General features: G+C 47.2%; 1 protein-coding gene across 2 annotated transcripts in view; it reads left to right on the forward strand.

The window, feature by feature from the left end:
• Positions 1 to 21,948, forward strand: part of LOC137384629 (coiled-coil domain-containing protein 38-like) — a 136,358-nt gene that overhangs the window by 77,730 nt on the left and 36,680 nt on the right. For both annotated transcript variants that reach the window (XM_068058776.1, XM_068058777.1), the window contains exons 8-11: positions 9,615 to 9,793; positions 11,407 to 11,506; positions 14,501 to 14,558; positions 21,334 to 21,485. In XM_068058776.1, coding sequence (XP_067914877.1) covers positions 9,615 to 9,793; positions 11,407 to 11,506; positions 14,501 to 14,558; positions 21,334 to 21,485 — 489 coding nt within the window. The remainder of the gene's footprint in view (positions 1 to 9,614; positions 9,794 to 11,406; positions 11,507 to 14,500; positions 14,559 to 21,333; positions 21,486 to 21,948) is intronic.

Consider the following 21,948-nt stretch of genomic DNA (forward strand, 5'->3'; position numbering starts at 1 on the left):
AGTCAGTTTAACATTGGTGGTGAAAAAGCTTGCAGAAATGATAATCTGGGACAAAATTAACAGTCACTTGGGAAAGTGTGGTTTGATTAGAGAAAGTCAACACAGGTTTGTTAAAGATAGATTGTGTTTAACTAACTTGATTGAGTTTTTTGATGAAGATAACACGGTTGATGTGTTATATGTGGACTTCCAAAAGACGTTTGATAAAGTGCCACATAATAGACTTGCCAGCAAATTTGAATCCCATGGAATAAAAGGGAAAGTGGCAGCCTGGATATAAAGTTGGCTAAGTGACAAGTAACAGAGAATAGCGATGAATGGTTGTTTTTCAAATTGGGGGAGGTATCTAGTGGGGTTCCCCAGGAGTGGGTATTAGGACCATTGCTTTTCTTGATATATATTAATGACCTAGACTTGGTTATTGTAAGATTTTTGAATGTTTGGGCGGGTTGTTGAGTAGCCTTTGACCCACAAAGTACAGATTCTGGTATTCTTAAATCAAGATAGTTTATTAAGCACAGCAAGGATTTACAAGCAATACTTAACCAAAGGCAGTAGTTACACAGTAGAGTGCAGAATGTCTTTGGTTCTTGCTTCCCGAGCTGCTGTGGCGCACTCTTCTCTCTTGAGGTGTTCGGTTGACTGTAGGGTGGCCTCTTCTTCGAATCGGTGAGCCCGATGTGTCTCAGCACCTTTCATTTATCCCCCTCCGAGGGTTCCTGCATTCCATAGTAGGTTAGATTCCACTTTAACCCTTTCAATTAGTCAAGCATGACCTCACCTTCTATACATTGTCTTTTCTTGATTAGTTTATAATAGTTACATTGGCCAGATATGACCTCATCTTCGTACATTGTCTCGACAAATGGCTTGATGGCCTAAGTCATTGTCTCACAATGTGGAATGTTTGCTATCCCCATCAACATTCCAGTCATGAATGATCTCCGAATACCTTTACTTGCATTTCCATCCCCATGAGGTCTACAAGTCTTTCACTTATTGTGACTCTGAGTCTGTTTTAATTGAAATGCAGAAGGGCAGTTATCAAGACATCCTGTCACATAGCAAAAGCCACTTCTGTTATTGTTGCTACAGTAAACACTGTCTTCCACCATCTCTCCAATACAGCATACAAATATACATTTCCCATAAAAACATGATTCCAAACACAAGGTCCATGACTTAATTCTAATATAATATATTAGGGCGGCACAGTGGCGCAGTGGTTAGCACCGCGGCCTCGCAGCTCCAGCGACCCGGGTTCAGTTCTGGGTACTGCCTGTGCGGAGTTTGCAAGTTCTCCCTGTGACCACGTGGGTTTCCACCGGGTGCTCCGGTTTCCTCCCACAGCCAAAGACTTGCAGGTTGATAGGTAAATTGGCCATTGTAAATTGCCCCTAGTGTAGAATGGTGGGCATGTGGTAGGGGATATGGGATTAATGTAGGATTAGTATAAATGGGTGGTTGTTGGTCGGCACAGATTCGGTGGGCTGAAGGGCCTGTTTCAGTGCTGTATCTCTAAAACGTCTTAAAAAAATATTGATACAAAGTACAACCATTCCCAAGCGTAACCAAAACATCACTTAAAAGCATTCTACTTTAAAACATCGCTTCTCATGTGAATTTTATTTATTTAGAGATACAGCACTGAAACAGGCCCTTCGGCGCACCGAGTCTGTGCCGACCAACAACCACCCATTTATATTAACCCTACAGTAATCCCATATTCCCTACCACCTATCTACACTAGGGGCAATTTACAACAGCCAATTTACCTATCACCTGCAAGTCTTTTTTTAGATGTGGGAGGAAACCGGAGCACCCGGAGAAAACCCACGCAGACACAGGGAGAACTTGCAAACTCCACACAGGCAGTACCCAGAATCGAACCCGGGTCCCTGGAGCTGTGAGGCTGCGGTGCTAACCGCTGCGCCACTGTGCCGCCCTTCACATTGTATCAGGCCACAACCTACATAGGTTCATCCAGGTGGTATAGTAACAACAGACTAAACATGGCATTGTTAACCCCTTAATTCTTACAGTGTGCAAGGTACAATTTCAAAATTTTCCGATAACACAGATCTCGGAAGTATTGTGAACTGTGAAGAGGATAGTAATAGACTTCAAGAGAACACAGACAGACTTGTGGAATGGTTGGACACCTGGCAGATAAAATTTAACAGAGAGAAGTGTGAAGTGGTACATTTTGCTCGGAAGATTGAGAAGAGGCAATATAAAGTAAAGGGTACAATGCTAAAGGGGGTGCAGGAACAGGGAGACCTGGGGGCATATGTATATAAATTGTTGAAGGTAGCAGTGCAGGTTGAGAAAGTGGTTAAAAAGGTTATGGGGTCCTGGGCTTTATAAATGGAAGCATAAAGTACAAAAACAAGGAAGTTATGATGAACCTGTATAAAACACTGGTTTGGTCTCAAGTGGAATATTGCATCCAATTCTGGGCAACACACTTTAGGAACAATGTGAAGGCTTTGTAGAGGGTGCAGAAAAGATTTACGAGAATGGTTCCAGGGATGAGGGACTTCAGTTATGTGGATAGATTAGAGAAGCTGGTGTTATTCTCCTTAGAGAAGAAAAGGTTGAGAGGAGTTTTGATAGAAGTGTTCAAATTCATGAGGGGTACTCTAGCCTCACAAACACCAATCCTCAGCATTCACCATCTTTCCTATTCTCTGACCACCATCCCAGGCTTGACTTCCTCTTAAATAATCCTACAGCTTTGCTCTCTGCTTCTCTTGTTATCCTCCGAAAGGCTCACTGAGGCGCTCGTCACTGCCTGCTTATAAGCAACAATGCCAATTGGCCCATCCTGTTTTCTTCGCGCCCATCCTGCCCTGCTTGTCTGCTGGGGGCTAATCTTCCCAACTTCCTTTCGGTACCTCTCATTGATCCCAGCTCTGACTCTGTGGTTTCTGCCAGTAGATTAGTTATCACTGATCATATCCTTGTATTGTTCTCTACCCCTTCCCCCTCCCAACCTCTCAACTTTCTGTCTCCATCCCCGGAAAACTCTCCCTCAAATCTCTTACCACTGCACTTTCAAATTCCCAACTATCTAGCAATTCATCATGACATTTCTGCAGCTACTGATTTGCTAAATCAGACCCTCTCCACCACCTTTAAAGCCCTTGACCCCATTAGAACTCTTATTCTCTCTCACCCTAATCATCCCCCTGGTCTACCTCTCATCTCCACTCCTTTAAGTCCAGGGATGAAGATTTGAAGGTCTTTGGTAAACAATTGGTTTAACTATCCATTGCTAAACCTGACCATACCACTTAAAGTATTATTGAGTTGTGCTCTCCATCACTAAAACTGCTCACTTTCAAAGAATATCCAGGAATGCAACTTCTCTTCACCACAAACTGTCTTCTTATACCATCCTCCTGCATCCTTGCCCTCACCTCCAACAGTAAGTACAAGGAGCTCATGGACCATTTTGTCATTAAGATCAAGACAATCCATTCAGCTGCAGCTGCCACTTCCCTTCCTTGCCCTAGCCTTTCAGGACAAACTTCCCCAAATGTTTCCCATTGCTGTAACCCTGAACTCACGACTTTGGATTCTATTCCATCTCCTGCAGTGCTCTCTTTGACTTTATCTTGTCAATTAGACCCACCTCCTGCTCTCTCAACCCTATTCTGACCAAACTGTTGACCATTTAACTTCCTTTCCTGGGCCCCTCTCATCTTGGATCCCACCCTCCCCTTCAAATCTGTTGTCATCATCCCTTTCCTGATTAAAAGAAAAACTTTTTTGACCTGTCTGAACCTGCAAACTACTGTCCCGCTTCCAACCTCCCTTTCCTCTCAGGTCCTTGAGCATGTTGTCGCTTCCCAATCGTGCCCATCTTTCCTACAATGCTATGTTTGAATCCCTCCAGTCAGGGTTCCAACCTGGCCACAGTCTTGATACGGCCCTTGTTAAAGTTACAAATGACATTCTTTATGACTTATGATTGTGATAAACTATCCCTTCTCATCCTTCTCAACCTATCTGCAGCCTTCAACACAGTTGACCACTCTATCCTCCTCTGTCACCCAGCTGCAAGGAGCTGCCTGAGCCGGGTTCTATTCTTAGCTATTTAATTGTAGCCAGAGAATCACCTGCAATAGCTTCTTTTCCCACTCACCCACTGTTACCTCCGGGGTAGTCTCGAATACTACCCCTCAGAAAAATCATCGGAAACCACATCAAGTTCCACATGTATGTTGATGACACTAAGCTTTATCTCACCACCACTTCCATGGACTCTGATATGTCACACTGCTAGTCGGTCGTCCAATATTGGATGAGCAGAAATTTTCTCCACCTGAATTTTGTCCATTGTTTCCCTCCCAGACAACTGTATGAAGCTGAACCAGACTGTTTGCAATCTTGGTGTTGTGTATGACCTGGAGCTGAACCTCTGACCACATATCCATCCCATCATTAAGACCTCATATTTCAACCTCTGTTACATTGTCCGATTGTGATCCTGTCTCAGCTCATCTGCTGCTGAAACCCTCATCATGCCTTTGTTACCTCTTGACTTGACTATTCCAACGCTCCCCTGGCCAGTTTCCCATCTTCCACCCTGTATGAACTTATGCTCATTCAAAATACTGTTGCCTGTAGCCTAACTTGCTCAAAATCTCATTCACCCATTACCTCTGTGCTTGCTGACCTTCATTGGATCTCCGTTCAACAATGCATCAATTTTAAAATCCTCAACCTTGTTTTTCTTTTTTTAGAGATACAGCACTGAAATAGGCCCTTCGGCCCACCGAGTCTGTGCCGACCATCAACCACCCATTTATACTAATCCTACACTAATCCCATATTCCTACAACATCCCCACCTGTCCCTATATTCCCCTACCACCTACCTCTACTAGGGGCAATTTATAATGGCCAATTTACCTATCAACCTGCAAGTCTTTTGGTGGTGGGAGGAAACCGGAGCACCCGGCGAAAACCCACGCAGACACAGGGAGAACTTGCAAACTTCACACAGGCAATACCCAAAATTGAACCCGGGTCATTGGAGCTGTGAGGCTGCGGTGCTAACCACTGCGCCACTGTGCCGCCCATGTGTTACTCCATGGCCTCACTCCTCCCTAACCCTGTAGCCTGCTCCAGCCCTGCTACCCTCCGAGATATCTACCATCTTCCAATTCTGTCCTGTTGCGTGTTCCTGATTTTAATCACTCCACCATTAGCGGCCGTTCTTTCAGCTGCCTTGACCTTAAGCGCTAGAATTCCTTCCCTAACCCTCTCCACCTCTCTACATCTTACTCCTTTAATTCTTAAAATGCATTCAGGACAACCTTTTTGCTAGTACATAGCAAGGCATAACAAGAAAAGGGACAGGTCGGGATGTAGTTTTAGGGAATGAAGCTTGGCAGGTATCAGTGACAGAGCCTTTTAGTGTAGTGATCTTAATTCAGTTAGAGTTAGCATAGAGTAAAAATTTTAAATTGGGGAAAGGTCGATTTTGGTAAGCTGAGATGTGATTTGGCAAAAGTCGACCGGCAACAGCTACTTGAAGGTAAATCTGTGTCATCAGTGGGAGGTATTTAAGGAGAAATCATAGCATGGTTACAGCATAGAAGGAGACCATATGGCTCTTCATGTCTATGCTGGCTGTTTGCAAGAGCAACTCAGCTAGACCCACTCCCATACCCATTCCCTGTAGCCCTGCAAATTTTTACTCTTCAGATAATTATCCAATGTCCTTCTGAAAGCCTCGATTGAATCTGCCTCCACCACAGTCTCAGGCAGCGCATTCCAGATCCTAACCACTCGCTGTGTGAAAAAAACATTTTTCCTCATGCTGCCTTTGGTTCTTTTGCCATTCACCTTAAATTGGTGACCTCTGGTTCTCAACCCTTCCGCCAGTGGGAACACCTTTCCCTATCTGTCTGTCCAGACACTTCATGATTTTGAACACGCTTATTAAATCTCCTCTCAACCTTCTGTTTAAGGAGAACAGCCCCGGCTTCTCCAATTTATCCAAGACATAGAGAGGGTTTAGAAAAAATATGTTCTTACTGTTACGACCAGGTGAGACAGAGGTCTCGGGGGTCCCTTTCAGCCTTCACCTGGTCTTACTGTAACAGGGTTTTGTTTTTTTAAACACACTGTTTTTTTGCTCCCCCTTGCTGAATCCTTGTTCACCGCTTTCCAATTATAAGGCAATGAGCATAAACAGGCTTTCTTAGGTTTAAAGAAAAGTGAAATTTATTAAAACTTTAATTTGGTTAACACCTATGGATACATGTCACGCCCCACACTAGAATGCACATGCAATACACACATGCAAATAGGGACAGAAAAGAGCAGAAGAGAAGTAAAGTGAAAAAGTTTGAGGCAATCTCTGAAGGGTGTTTGTTACTGTGCTTTGAGCTCACTGTAGAGTCCTTGATTGAAGATATGGTCTTCATTTTTGTTGGGGCCCAATATTCTTCTTAAACCTTGTTCACTGTAGGAGACTTTTCTCTCTTGGGGTTCATGTGGCTTCAATGGGTCTTCAGTTCCGTGAGAAAGAGATGACAGCAGGCAGGAGGGGCTGCGGCAAGCCAATCACGAGAGGTCTTGTCAGTCCAGGAGCAAACAGCTTTCTGCCAGTTCAAACACTGTTTCTACAACTTAAAACTCCCCAGGTTGGCCAGCAGGGTGGTGATGTGACTGACTGGCTTGACCAGGTCTGTTCTGTGTATTGTATTGGAGCAGGGGATAGCTCCTTTGTTCCAACACTGTCTGTTAATATGCAAAAATGTCTTTCCAGCCAGGGGCCTGGCAACCCTTGTAACAGGCCTTCTCTTCTTCCCAGCAACAATTTGAAATTTAATGTCCATGTGGCAAAATTAATGTGCCTCATTCTTGGCAGATGGGGGCCTGCCTGACACCACAAAGATAAAGGGTCCGATTCCCAAATCTAGACCCCTCCTGGATGTCAAAGAGCATACAGAATTGGATAAGGCAAAAAAGGAAAGCTTATGTCAGATGCCAAGAGCGCAATACTGCAGAAAGCCTAGAGTATAGAAAGTGCATGGGTGAAATTATAAAGGAAATTAGGAAAGCAAAGAGGGCATGAAAAAATATTGGAAAGTAAAATCAAGGAAAACCCAAATATATTTTATAAATCCATAAAGAGCAAGTGGATAACTGAGGAAAGAGTAGGGCCAATTAGGGACCAAGAAGATAACTCGTGTGTGCAAGCTGAAGATGTGGGCATGGTTCTTAGTGAATACTTTGCATCTGTCTTCACAGAAGAGGGGGGCAATGCAGACATTGTAGTTAAGGAGGAATGTGAAATATTGTATGGTATAAACATAGAGAGAGGAAATATTAAGGGGTTTAGCATCTTTGAAAGTAGTTAAGTCATTAGGCTCAGATGAAATGTATCCTAAGCTGTTAAGAGAAGCAAGGGAAGGAATAGCAGAAGCTTTGACCAATATTGTTCAATCCTCTCTGGCGCGGTGCTGGAGGACAGCTGACATTGTACCATTGTTTCAAAAGGGAGGAAGGGATAACCTGAGTAATTACAGGTCAGTCAGCCTAACCGCAGTGGTGTGCATATTATTGGAAACAATTTGAAGGACAGTATAAATCATCATTTAGAAAGGTATGGATAAATCAAGGACAGGCAACATGGATTTGTTAAGGGAAGGTTGTGTCTGACTAACTTGACTGAATTCTTTGAGGAGAGTCGATGAAGATAACACATTTGATGTACTCTACATGGATTTTAACAAGGCTTTTGACAAGGTCCCAAATGGCAGACTGGTCAGAAGAGTAAAAGCCCATAGGATCCAAGGGAAGGTGGCAAGATGGATCCAAAATTGGCTCAGTGGCAGGAAGCAAAGGGTAATGGTCAATTTGTGTCTTTGTGACTGGAAGACTGTTTCCAGCAGGGTTCCACACGGCTCAGTACTAGGTCCCTTGCTTATCATGGTATATATCAGTGCTTTAGACTTAAATGTAGGGTGCATGATTAAGAAGTTTGCCAATGATGTAAAGGTTGATTGTGTGGTTGATAGTGAGGAAGAAAGCTGTAGACTGCAGGAAGATAACAATGGACTGGTCAGGTAGGCAAAAACATGGCAAATGGAATTCAATCTGGGGCGGCACAGTGGTGCAGTGGTTAGCACCGCAGCCTCACAGCTCCAGTGACCCGGGTTCAATTCTGGGTACTGCCTGTGCGGAGTTTGCAAGTTCTCCCTGTGACCGCGTGGGTTTTCATCGGGTGCTCCGGTTTCCTCCCACAGCCAAAGACTTGCAGGTGATAGGTAAATTGCCCCTAGTGTAGGTAGGTGGTAGGGAATATGGGATTACTGTTGGGTTAGTATAAATGGGTGGTTGCTGGTCGGCACAGACTCGGTGGGCCGAAGGGCCTGTTTCAGTGCTGTATCTCTAAATAAAAATAAATAAATAAAACTGTGAGGTAATGCATTTGGGTAGGACAAACAGGACAAGGGAATACACAATAAATAGGACACTAAGAAGTATAGGGGAGGATCTTTGGATGCATGGGAACAGATGCCTGAAGGTAGTAAGACAGGCAGATGAGGTAGTTTAGAAGGCATATGAGACACTTTCCTTTACTGGGTGTGGCCTAATGTATAAGAGCTGGGAGGTTATGCTAGAAGTGTTTAAAACACTAGTTAGGCCACAGCTAGAGTACTGCACACAGTTCTGGTCACTGCATTACAGGAAAGATGTGATTGTACTAGAGAGGGTAAAAAGGATATTTATAAGGAGATTGCCAGGAGTGGAGAGTTTTAGCTATGAGGGAAGATTGGATATGCTGGGATTGTTTTCTTTGGAACAGAGGAGACTGTGAGGAGATTTAACTGAGGTGTATAAAATTGTGAGGGGCCTAGATAGAATGGATAGGAAAGACCTATTTCCCTTAGAAGAAAGGTCAATGACCAGAGTGCATAGATTTAAAGTAATTGGCAGAAGGATTAGAGGGGAGATGAGGAGACATATTTTCATTCAGAGGATGGTGGGAGTTTGGAATTCAATGCCTGAAAGGGTGATAGAGGCAGAAAACCACATCATATTTAAAACATGCCTAGATATGCTCTTGAAGTGCTGTAATCTATAGGGCCGTGGACCAAAAGCTGGAAAGTGGGATTAGCCTGGATAACTTTATTAGCTGACACAGACATGAAGGGATGAATGGCCTCCTGTGCCATACATTTTTCTATTTTTTAATGTTCCTATGTTTAAGATGCTTATTAAAACCAACCTCCTTTATCAAGCATTTGGTCAGCTGTCCTAATGTCTCCTCCTGTGCCTTGGTGTCAAACAACGCCAAGAATGTTTTTATTGATTTCACTCTTGTTAAGCACCTTGGGATGTTTTACAATGTGCTATCTAAGTTGTTGTTGCTATTTCATTGACAAGACGTTATCTCCGACAGTGCAATACTCCCTCAGTACTGCACTGGAGTATTAGCCTCGATTATGTGCTCAAATCTCTGGAGTGGCCTTCTGTCTCAGAGACAAGACTGGTAACGTATCAACCATGGGTGATTCCAGTAGTATTTTTGCTGATCACAATAGTTACACAATTTCCTTCATGTAGTTCTTTTTTAATATTGTGTAGTTCAATTGCAAATCTGAAGCAAGATCTAAATGATTGTTTTGCTGCTAAGAAGCTTTTTGATCAACTAGCGCCCAAAGAATGGAAAGAGAAGCATCAGAAAGAAAAAATCGTTCCTAAGAGAATTAACATCAAAGCGGAAGCCTTTTCTTCCAATCCATTTCCTCCAGTTATTAAGAAAGGTAAGTTATTCTGACTGTCTTACAGAGTGTATTTTATTCTTGATAGACGGAAGCATGATAGTAAGGCCCAATAACAACTGGGAAGTGGGAAAGGAGTGGGTGGGAGACCCTGTATAAATTTTTTCAACATGTTTCCATGCTGCTGCCAGTCTTGCTATTGGGTGGCAAGAGGAGAGGAGGTGTGTCTGAGGGAGTGGTGGGCGGTCAATCTGAGGAAGGCAGCTTCAGCCAATCATGGGATATGCCAGTCAATCAAGAGGGTCTTGTAGTGGAGGGGAGGAGGTTGGCTAAAGGCCCAGCTGCAGCTTCATTCTGTGTGCTGGACTGTGGGTGGTATTATATGTTTCGGCTCTCTTATTAGTGTTAGTGCCACTGTCATAGTCCTCAGAGTACAGATATTGAAGATATTTCTTTAATACATTTATCATCAGGGATTTTTTATTCTGAATGCCTTTATTTAGTCGGGTTGCCTTTTTGTGGAGAATATTGAAAGGGGAGTAGTTGTTTACAAATGTTAAAAACAAGGTGGTAAAAATCAAAATGGCATTCTGTATTTTAACTAAGTCTTGCTTTGGTGAAAATGGCCCACACCCCCTCTTCATGTTTAATGTTCACTGTGGGCTGTGTTTCCTGCATTAATCTCCATTCTGGAAATGGGGCCTTGCAGAGGTATAAATATAGGTATTTGTAGAATATTTCATACGTGTATATTTTTATTGCTAATGGGTTAATTGCTTCTAATGGCCCGTATAAACTAAGCCATTGAACATCACTACAATTCTCTGGCAAAGCACTTTGTTTTATCTTTTTATAGCCATTGTATTTTTGCACGATAAACTCTGTGGAAGCAAAGGTTTCAAGAATCTCTGGCTTTCAATTGGACATCCCAGCCTGTGTGAGGGATATAGGATGACACCAAAGCCAAAAAGCCTGCCCGGGGGCCAGATTGCATTCACTTCATGTAGTCGACTGCCTTCTGGATTTTTGGAAACTTTTCATTCCAGTAACATTATGCGCTCTATTTTCCTGGGGTGAAATGGATGTTTTTCCGCTGTATTTTATGGCTCGTGAGGGAAGGTCAAGTTTTTGCAATTTATGTGTTGGGATGTACTGTTCAGAATCCATTTTGTGAGTAGAGGCAAAAAACTAACAATCAAGTTGTGATTTGTCTGTGGTGATAATTAACAAGTAGTTACAGAACCATAGAACAAACACACAGCACAGGTGGAGGTCATTTGACCCAACGTGCCCATGCTGGCTCTTTGAAAGAGCTATCCAACTAGTCCCACACACCCCGCCACCCCCCACTGCTCTTTCCCTGTAACACTGCAAGCTTTTCCTTTTCAAGTATATATGTAATTCCCTCTTCAAAGGGAATTGGATATATTCAATAATGTAGACAAACATCCCAAGGCACTTCACAGAGGCAGGAGGGAACTGCAGGCAGCTACATTTACAGTTAATAACACTTAGTGAATAAGAGGTCTGCCAGCAAGGTCACGTGGCCAGTATATTTGTCAGTGGGTGGTGGTGTTGTGTAATAGAGCCCAGGAAATGTATAAAATATGATGAACCATTAGTGGTTAACATTTATTACGCTTGCCATATTTCAGATCATCGATCTCGCAAATCAAGCACATCTAAAGCGAAAAGGGCCCACTTGATATCAAAGCGCACAGCACCCCGTCCAGTTGTTAGCTGGATGGAAAAAAAGTAAGGGAACATGAGGCAAAAAGATAATGCCTTAAATCCTTTATCATTCTATTAACTTTATGGGGAAATAGAAAGGGATAAAATGAGAAAGGCTGGAAATTCTGGAGCCAGTGTGGGTCAGCTAGCACAGGGGTGATGGGTGAACTGGATTTAATGTGAGTTAGGATCCTGTCAGCAGAGCTTTGGATAAGTTGAAGTTTGCAGAAGGTGGAAGGTGATAGGCCAGCCAGAACAGCATTAGTATAGTTGTGTCTACAGGTAACTATAGCATGGATGAAGGTTTCAGCAGAAAATGGGTTGCAGAGTCAGTTGCCCTTGGTCATTGGCAGATAGGCATGCTAGGGCCTGCCGACCTTGCAACATTGGTGGTATAATGGTAGGCATGGGCAACCTGGCTCTGGTGACTTATGATCTCCCTGTCATGCTGCCTTCCATTTTGTATCACTTCAACGCCCAACAATTTGGGCGGCACAGTGGCGCAGTGGTTAGCACCGCAGCCTCACAGCTCCAGTGACCCGGGTTCAATTCTGGGTACTGCCTGTGTGGAGTTTGCAAGTTCTCCCTGTGTCTGCGTGGGTTTTCTCCGGGTGCTCTGGTTTCCTCCCACAGCCAAAAGACTTGCAGGTTGGTAGGTAAATTGGCCATTATAAATTGCCCCTAGTATAGGTAGGTGGTAGGGAAATATAGGGACAGGTGGGGATGTGGTAGGAATATGGGATTAGTGTAGGATTAGTATAAATGGGTGGTTGATGGTCAGCACAGACTCGGTGGGCCGAAGGGCCTGTTTCAGTGCTGTATCTCTAAACTAAACCATTCAAAAGCAGCCAGTGTCTTTAACATTACATTGTTTTCTTAAATGAAACTGGAGTTCACAGTTATACACCTTGTTACTTCCGAGCTGGGCTGAAATGTTGGACTGTATAAGAACCATTTACTAGATAGACTGTTGTTTGAGGACCTTCCTGTTCTGCAGAACTCTTGCAAATGCTTTATTCATAATGGACAGGTACTCTAATTGGCTGGGTGTGACAAGTAATGTCCTTTGGGGATCTGTGTTGAGGCCTCAACTATTCACATTATTTATCAACTACTTAAATAATGGGATAGAAAGCCACATATCTAAATTTGCCAGTGACACAAAGGTAGGTGGCACAGTAAGCAGTGTAGATGGAAGCATAAAATTACAGAGGTATCAAAGATTAAGCTAATGGGCAAAACTGTAACCAATGGAGTTCAGTACAGGGAAATGTGAGGTCATCCACTTTAGATCTAAAAAGGATAGTACAGGGTCATTTCTAAATGGTCTAAAGCTAGAAACAGTGGAGGTCCAAAGAGACGTGGGCCGCAGGTGATGGGGGTGGGGTAGTCCATGTACATAGATTGTTAAAATGTCATGGAAAGGTACCGAAAATAATGAATAAGCAACTAGAATTCTGGCCTTTATATCTAGAAGACTAGAATGCAAGGGGGTAAAAGTTTGATACAGTTACAGAGCTATAAAGCCCCGGTTGGACCACACATGGAGTACTGCGTTCAGTTCTGGACACCATATTTTAGGAAGGACATGTTGGCCTTCGAGGGAGTGCAGTGTGGATATACCAGAATGATACCTGGCCTTCAAGGATTAAATTACGAGGAGAGATTACACAAACTAGGGTTGTATTCCCTGGAATTTAGAAGGTTGACAGAATACTTGTTTTCAAGGTAGTAAGAGAAATTGATAGGTTAGATTCTGCTGGTTGAGGAGTCTAGGACTAGGGGGCATCATCTAAAAATTTGTGCCAGACCATTCAGGAGTGAAATTGGGCAACACCTTGGCATGCAAATGGTGGTCGAAGTTTGGAACTCTCTTCTGCAAATGGCATTGATGCTGGGCTAATTGTTCATTTTAAATCCGGGACTGAGAGATTTCTGTTAACCACAGGCATGAAGGGATCTGGGACAAAGGCAACAGATCAGACACGATCTCATTGAATGGCGGAATTGAAAGGCGGAACAGGCTCGAGGGGCTTATTGGCCTGTTCCTGTTCCTGTGTTCCTGATCAATTCTCCTGTGATTCACGGTGCAATGATTTAGCTACTGTTCTGTTAACATAAACATTTAAGACCTATTCAGATCAACAAAAAGCAGTACAAACACCAAAAATGCAGGAAATCATGGAATGATACAGCACAGAAGGCGGCCATTCGACCCTTCATGACTGTGATGGCTCATTGGTAGAGCTATCTATTTGGTGCCTTTCCCCATTGCCCTGCAAATTTCTCCTTTTCAAGTATTTATCCGATTCCCTTTCGAAAGTTACTATTGAATCTACTTCACCCGCCATTTCAGGCAGCGTGTTCCAGATCACAGCAACTCGTGTTGAAAAAAAAAAATTCTCATCTCCTCTCTTCAACCTGTGTCCTCTGGTTACCAACTGTCTTGCCAGTGGAAACAGTTTCTCTCCACTTACTCTCAAAACCCTTCATAATATTGAACCACACTACCAAATCTACCCTTAACCTTCTCTGCTGCATGGAGCACAGGCCCAACGTCTGTCTTTCCACATCACATCGTAAAAACATTAACAACAAAAAGAAGCCAATATGCCTTTATAAACTCCCTGTCACATACATGTGACATGCAACACCCTATTCAAACATTCACAAGTAATTTTGGTTGGCATATCTATCCAAAGACCAAAAAATCTTTATTTGCTGCTCTGGACCTTCACTTTCTTCAATTAAATTCTTGGACGTTCAATGTGAAATTAGTGTGGTTTGATGCCTAATCATAAAATCACCTGAGAGCACAGGATAACCAGTTTCTATTGTGTGTTGTCCAGTTTCCCCAGATGCTGAATCATGGCAACATTGAGCCTGTTGTTTGACAAGTCGATCCCGTGCTAGCCAAGGTGGTTTGTGGGATTGCTGAGCAGTTTCATGTGTCTAAATATTCTCAACTTATTGTTTTAATTTTGAACGCAATGAAGTAAACATTTTATTTCTTATCAGAAATGAACTTGACGCTGAAGAAGAGGCAAATGAAATCAATGTTGATGACAATCCTCTGGTATGTTAGAAATGACTTGAGCTGCTCCAACGACGTGCTGCACGAAATGTTGCTTTAAAGTTTAGTATAGATGTAAGGTAGCCTCAGATGACCTGCAGACCCGTTAACCTGACTGAGTCACAAGACATTGTTCAGAATTTACAGACACTGTACTTGACAGTTTCCCATTCTGAATGACATATTTATTTGTGGTATCAGTTAGGTTAACTTTGTTTGGTGGTGGTAGACTGAAAGGAGAGACAAAAATCATCTCAGGACTTGCGCAACTAATCTAAGCTGTCCCTCCAGTGCATACTAAACGAGCACAGCACCATCAGAGGGGCAGTACTGACAAAGTGCTGCACTGTCAGAGGTGCAGTACTGAGGGAGTGCTGCACTGTCAGAGGGGCAGTACTGAGGGAAAGCTGCACTGTCAGAGGGGCAGTACTGAGGCAGTGCTGCACTGTCAGAGGGGCAGTACTGAGGGAAAGCTGCACTGTCAGAGCGTCAGTACTGAGGGATTGCTGCTCTGTTGGAGGGTCAGTACTGAGGGAGTGCCGCACTGTCAGAGGGTCAGTACTGAGGGAGTGCTGCACTGTCGGAGGGTTAGTACTGAGGGAGCACTGCACTGTCAGAGGGGCAGTACTAAGGGAGCACTGCACTGTCAGAGGGGCAGTACTAAGGGAGCACTGCACTGTCAGAGGGGCAGTACTGAGGGAGTGCTGCACTGTCAGAGGGGCAGTACTGAGGGAGTGCTGCACTGTCAGAGGGGCAGTACTGAGGGAGTGCTGCACTGTCGGAGGGGCAGTACTGAGGGAGTGCTGCACTGTCGGAGGGTCAGTACTGAGGGATTGCTGCACTATCGGAGGGTCAGTACTGAGGGAGTGCTGCACTGTCGGAGGGTCAGTACTGAGGGAGTGCTGCACTGTCAGAGGGTCAGTACTGAGGGAGTGCTGCACTGTCGGAGGGTCAGTACTGAGGGAGTGCTGCACTGTCGGAGGTTCAGTACTGAGGGAGTGCTGCACTGTCAGAGGGTCAGTACTGAGGGAGTGCTGCACTGTCGGAGGGTCAGTACTGAGGGATTGCTGCACTATCGGATGGGCAGTACTGAGGGAGTGCTGCACTGTCGGATGGGCAGTACTGAGGGAGTGCTGCACTGTCGGAGGGTCAGTACTGAGGGAGTGCTGCACTGTCAGAGCGGCAGTACTGAGGGAGTGCTGCACTGTTGGGTCAGTACTGAGGGAGTGCTGCACTGTCGGAGTGTCAGTACTGAGGGAGTGCTGCACTGTCAGAGCGGCAGTACTGAGGGAGTGCTGCACTGTTGGGTCAGTACTGAGGGAGTGCTGCACTGTCGGAGTGTCAGTACTGAGGGAGTGCTGCACTGTAGGAGTGTCAGTACTGAGGGAGTGCTGCACTGTCGGAGGGTCAGTACTGAGGGAGTGCTGCACTGTCAGAGCGGCAGTACTGAGGGAGTGCTGCACTGTTGGGTCAGTACTGAGGGAGTGCTGCACTGTCGGAGTGTCAGTACTGAGGGAGTGCTGCACTGTCAGAGCGGCAGTACTGAGGGAGTGCTGCACTGTTGGGTCAGTACTGAGGGAGTGCTGCACTGTCGGAGTGTCAGTACTGAGGGAGTGCTGCACTGTCAGAGCGGCAGTACTGAGGGAGTGCTGCACTGTTGGGTCAGTACTGAGGGAGTGCTGCACTGTCGGAGGGTCAGTACAGCCTTTTCCTCATTCCTCGCATTAATTTCTCTTGGCTCTGCCTCTAAGGGACCAATCTTTACTTCAGCTACTCTGTTCCTTTTTATATAGCTATCAAAGCATTAACATCCATTTTTATATTCCTGGCTAGTTTACTTGCCTTCTATTTTTTCCCTTTTTATCAATTTTGTGACCACCCTTCACTGGTTTCTGAAATCCTCCCAATCCTCAGGCTTACTACCATCACAACATTAGAAGCCTCTTTTAATCTAATACTGTCCTTAACTTATCTACTTCGCAATGGTAGATCTTTCTTGCCGAGTTTTTTTAATGGAATGTGTCTTTGTTGAAAATTTTGAATCACTTCTTTCTATGTTTCCTGCTGGTTATTTACCAGCATACCTTTCAGTCTATTTACCCAATCAACCTTGGCCATTCATCTCTGTTGATGCCACTAGTTTCTCGATCTTGTTATAACAAAGTGATTACTGACAACGCAGCCGGCAGCTGACGTCATCAGACTGTGCCAAAATGTGCACATACGCAGATTGGTTCTGATTCTCTGCACATGCGCTGCGTTCCGCATTGGCAGGACTGTTTGGCGCATGCGCAGATGACATCATCGCCTAACACAAGGAGCCGGAGAGAGCGGGGGTAGGGGAAGTTGGGAGAGAGTGGGGGTGGGGGAAGCGGGGAGAGAGCGGGGGCGGGGGAAGCGGGGTGGGGGCGGGGGAAGCGGGGAGAGGGCGGGGGAAGCGGGGAGAGGGCGGGGGAAGCGGGGAGAAGGCGGGGGAAGCGGGGAGAGAGCGGGGGTGGGGGAAGCGGGGAGAGAGCGGGGGAGGGGGAAGCGGGGTGAGAGCGGGGGCGGGGGAAGCGGGGGGAGGGCGGGGGAAGCGGGGAGAGGGCGGGGGCGGGGGAAGCGGGGAGAGGGTGGGGGAAGCGGGGAGAGGGCGGGGGCGGGGGAAGCGGGGAGAGGGTGGGGGAAGCGGGGAGAGGGTCGGGGCGGGGGAAGCGGGGAGAGGGCCGGGGAAGCGGGGAGAGGGCGGGGGCGGGGGAAGCGGGGAGAGGGTGGGGGAAGCGGGGCGGGGGCGGGGGAAGCGGGGAGAGGGTGGGGGAAGCAGGGAGAGAGCGGGGGCGGGGGAAGCGGGGAGAGGGCGGGGGCGGGGGAAGCGGGGAGAGGGTGGGGGAAGCAGGGAGAGAGCGGGGGTGGGGGAAGTGGGGTGAGAGCGGGGGCGGGGAAGCGGGGAGAGAGCGGGGGCGGGGGAAGCGGGGAGAGGGCGGGGGCGGGGGAAGCGGGGAGAGGGTGGGGGAAGCAGGGAGAGAGCGGGGGTGGGGGAAGCGGGGAGAGGGCGGGGGAAGCAGGGAGAGAGCGGGGGTGGGGGAAGCGGGGAGAGGGCGGGGGCGGGGGAAGCGGGGAGAGGGCGGGGGAAGCAGGGAGAGAGCGGGGGTGGGGGAAGCGGGGAGAGGGCGGGGCGGGGAGAGAGCGGGGGCGGGGGAGGCGGGGGGAGAGAGCGGGGGCGGGGGAGGTTGGGTGAGAGCGGGGGCGGGGGAAGCGGGGAGAGAGCGGGGGCGGGGGAAGCGGGGTGAGAGCGGGGGCGGGGGAGGCGGGGTGAGAGCGGGGGCGGGGGAGGCGGGGAGAGAGCGGGGGCGAGGGAAGCGGGGTGAGAGCGGGGGCGGGGGAGGCGGGGAGAGAGCGGGGCGGGGGAAGCGGGGAGAGAGCGGGGGCGGGGGAAGCGGGGAGAGGGCGGGGGAAGCGGGGAGAGAGCGGGGGCGGGGGAAGCGGGGAGAGTGTGGGGGCGGGGGAGGCGGGGAGAGAGCGGGGGCGAGGGAAGCGGGGTGAGAGCGGGGGCGGGGGAAGCGGGGAGAGAGCGGGGCGGGGGAAGCGGGGAGAGAGCGGGGGCGGGGGAAGCGGGGAGAGGGCGGGGGAAGCGGGGAGAGAGCGGGGGCGGGGGAAGCGGGGAGAGTGTGGGGGCGGGGGAGGCGGGGAGAGAGCGGGGGCAAGGGAAGCGGGGTGAGAGCGGGGGCGGGGGAGGCGGGGAGAGAGCGGGGGCGGGGGAAGCGGGGAGAGAGCGGGGGCGGGGGAAGTGGGGAGAGGGCGGGGGAAGCGGGGAGAGAGCGGGGGCGGGGGAAGCGGGGAGAATGTGGGGGCGGGGGAAGCGGGGAGAGTTTGGGGGCGGTGGAAGCGGGGAGAGAGCTTGTTGGTGGCGGGTGCGCTCTCCCTTCCCCCCTCCCTGCCCCGCCCGCTCGCTCTCCCCCCGGCTCGCTCTCCCCCCCGCTCGCTCTCTCCCCAGCCCGCCCGCTCTCTCCCTGGCCGGCCCGCCCGCTCTCTCCCCAGCCCGCCTGGTCTCTTCCCGGCCCGCCCGCTCTCTGCCTGGCCAGCCCACTCGTGCTCCCCCCATGTCAGCCCGCTCGCTCTCTCCCCGGCCCACCCGCCCACTCTCTCCCTGGCCGGCCCACTCGCTCTCCCCCCATGTCCGCCCGCCCGCTCTCTCCCCGGCCGGCCCACCCGCCCGCTCTCTCCCCGGCCTGCCCGCCCGCCCGCTCTCTCCCCGGCCGGCCCACCCGCCCGCTCTCTACCCGGCCAGCCCGATCTCTACCCTGCCCGCCCGCTCTCTCCATGGCCGGCCCGCTCACTCTCTCCCTCCTGCCATTGTGTCTAGGTTGTCTTTGTGTGATTATTTGAGCAGCGCCATCTTTAGTCCTGGCAGCTGCCTAACGTCACAGACTGTGACGTTTTCGTGGCAAAGGCAGCATTTGCACATGTGCCACTGCAGTGCCACCTAGTGGTTGCGTTGTCAGCAAACGCAACCTTGTTATAAATGTTTTGTACATTCAGATAAGTGTGGGGTGATGTTTACAAGTGTTTGAATAAGTAAAGAAAATACCTTTATTAAGCAAGTACAATGGTTGGGAAAAGGTGGGGCTTGGCAAAGGGAAGAACAAAAGGGAAGGTCTGCAATTGGGTGGAAGGCAGGGGGGATTAAATGACAAAAGGAATGATGATGCAAGGCAAAAGTAAATGATAATGAGATAAGTAAAGAAACAATAGATGTTTAGAGGAGACGTAAATGGAAAAAGCAAAATCCTCACCAACAGCTGTCATCCAAAAACAGAAAATAACAAAAAAAGAGCAGAGGATATGATCTGAAATTGTTGAACTCACTGTTGAGTCTGAAAAGCTGTAAGGTGCCAAATTGAACGATAAGGTGCTGTTCCCTGATCCTATCTTGAGTGACACTCCAACTATTTCTAAAACATTATTGGACTGCAAACTTGGCAAGAGTGCTACCTACTGAGCCAAGGCTGGTACCAATATGTCTGCTGCAGACCTTTAAAGAGCTGCATCAGCAGCATTCAGAGAACCTGGTCAGGTGTAAGTGAGTTCTCAGAGGCAGATGTTGGCTGACAGCAGCTAGCCTTTCTGAGCTAATTGATGCTAAACCTGGAAGTTTGGGTGGGACTGACCATCGGCAAATAGTTGGAAATTCCACAGTATACGTCTAAAGAAAGGGAGGTAAATCCATGATTCCAGGGGAAACTGTGTTGTAGGGTTGCTGGATCAGAGATGGAGCTACAAGATCGTAGTTCCAACTCTCCGAACCATGGTCTCTGGCAGCGTTGGATCATGGAGCCACCCCGAGAAAGGGTGTTAAACCTGTTAATGTCAAACAACAAAGATATCCAAAAGTGAGGCAAGGCAAACAAAATAGTGGAATAAAAACCAAAAATGCTGGAAACACTAAGGAGGTCTGACCGCATCTGTGGAGGGAAAAACAGTGTTAACTTTTCAGGTCTGTGGATTGTGTGGTCTGTCAATAAGAAGAGATATATTTACCAGATCATGTGACAAATTCCATTTCAACAATTATTGTATGTTTTTCACTGAAGATAATCAGTGTTCTAACACTTTTGTGAGGAAATGTGAGTGGGATAGGTATTCAGACTCTGGGCTATAGAGGCATTTCTAGAACATTCTTCTGGTAACTGTGAACAGTTCTCATCAGTCTGCGACAATAAATTGCAGACTGTTACCTTTCTTTAGACGTATACTGTGGAATTTCCAACTATTTGCCGATGGTCAGTCCCACCCAAACTTCCAGGTTTAGCATCAATTAGCTCAGAAAGGCTACCTGCTGTCAGCCAACATCTGCCTCTGAGAACTCACTTACACCTGACCAGGTTCTCTGAATGCTGCTGATGCAGCTCTTTAAAGGGCTTCATAACACTAACAACAACTTAACTACTGGGGTATGTGATGAAAACCAGTGGGAGATTTGGAATGATAACCTTACATTTTATAGAAGTTTGATTGACTTTAGGGTGATGAAATGATCACCCTTACCATTAGCAAAATATTTCTTAATAAAATGGAATGTGTGGAGTGTCTTTACATTTGGGTAATGTGGAGCCACACCAGAATAAAACTGACACCAATCAGCAAGTTTTCATCTCTGTGTTTTTTGACGTCAATCTGCCAAAGTATTGTCAAGATATTAATGAATTTCTACAAAGGAAGTTCTTTTTCAATAAAAGTAAATGAAGTGTTGCTGAATGACTCTTTTGCCACTCTTTATATTAGGAATATCCTATTGCAGTCTCTCTATCTAACACAGATAATTGATTCCTCAACATGCCTCATAACCACTTTGGGTGGTCTTACTACACCGGGGTGGCACAGTGGCGCAGTGGTTAGCACCGCAGCCTCACAGTTCCAGCGACCCGGGTTCAATTCTGGGTACTGCCTGTGTGGAGTTTGCAAGTTCTCCCTGTGTCTGCGTGGGTTTTCTCCGGGTGCTCCGGTTTCCTCCCACAAGCCAAAAGACTTGCAGGTTGGTAGGTAAATTGGCCATTATAAATTGCCCCTAATATAGTTAGGTGGTAGGGAAATATAGGGACAGGTGGGGATGTGGTAGGAATATGGGATTAGTGTAGGATTAGTATAAATGGGTGGTTGATGGTCGGCACAGACTCGGTGGGCTGAAGGGCCAGTTTCAGTGCTGTATCTCTAAACTAAACTAAACTACACTAATGGTGCTATGTAAATAGAGGTTGTTGTTGAAATGTGGGCTAACCTGTTGTTTTTATTCCACTCTAAGGACAGTGAGCTGTATTTTAAGGACCCACAGCAAATACTGGACATTTTCTCAATGTTGGAAGAACAGATTGTTTCCCTTCTCCAGTACAATCGCGAAACTGAGGAGGACATTGATAGAGTTGATCAGAGATTTACTACAGCACAGGAGACCATGTATGTGTGACCTTTCAATGTTTGTGTATTATCTTTGTTGTAAAAGAGATAGTCTATATATTTGTGGAGAAACTATTTGAGAGTGAGGGACAGCAACAGCATAAAATTGCCACTGAAAGATCAGATAAAGGATTTAAGAGGAAATTATTTACCGAGAGTGGTGAGAAAGTGGAACTCGCTGCCACATGGAATGGTTGAGGGTTCAACCCCACTCGAGAGACTTGAGCACATAATGCAGGTTGTAACTCCAGTGCACTACTGAAGGAGTGCTGCACTGTCTGAGGGGCCTTCTTTTGGATGAGGCATTAAACCGACGCCCTGTCTGCCCTTTCTGGTGGATGTGAAAGATCACAGGGCACTATTTGAAGAACAGGGGAGTTTTCCCAGTGTCCAGGTCAACATTTGTTCCTCAACCACTAAAACAGGTTGTCTGGTCATTTATCTTATTGCTGTTTGTGGGAGC

Source organism: Heterodontus francisci, chromosome 27 (assembly GCF_036365525.1).
Source record: "Heterodontus francisci isolate sHetFra1 chromosome 27, sHetFra1.hap1, whole genome shotgun sequence".
Lineage (NCBI taxonomy): Eukaryota > Metazoa > Chordata > Chondrichthyes > Heterodontiformes > Heterodontidae > Heterodontus > Heterodontus francisci.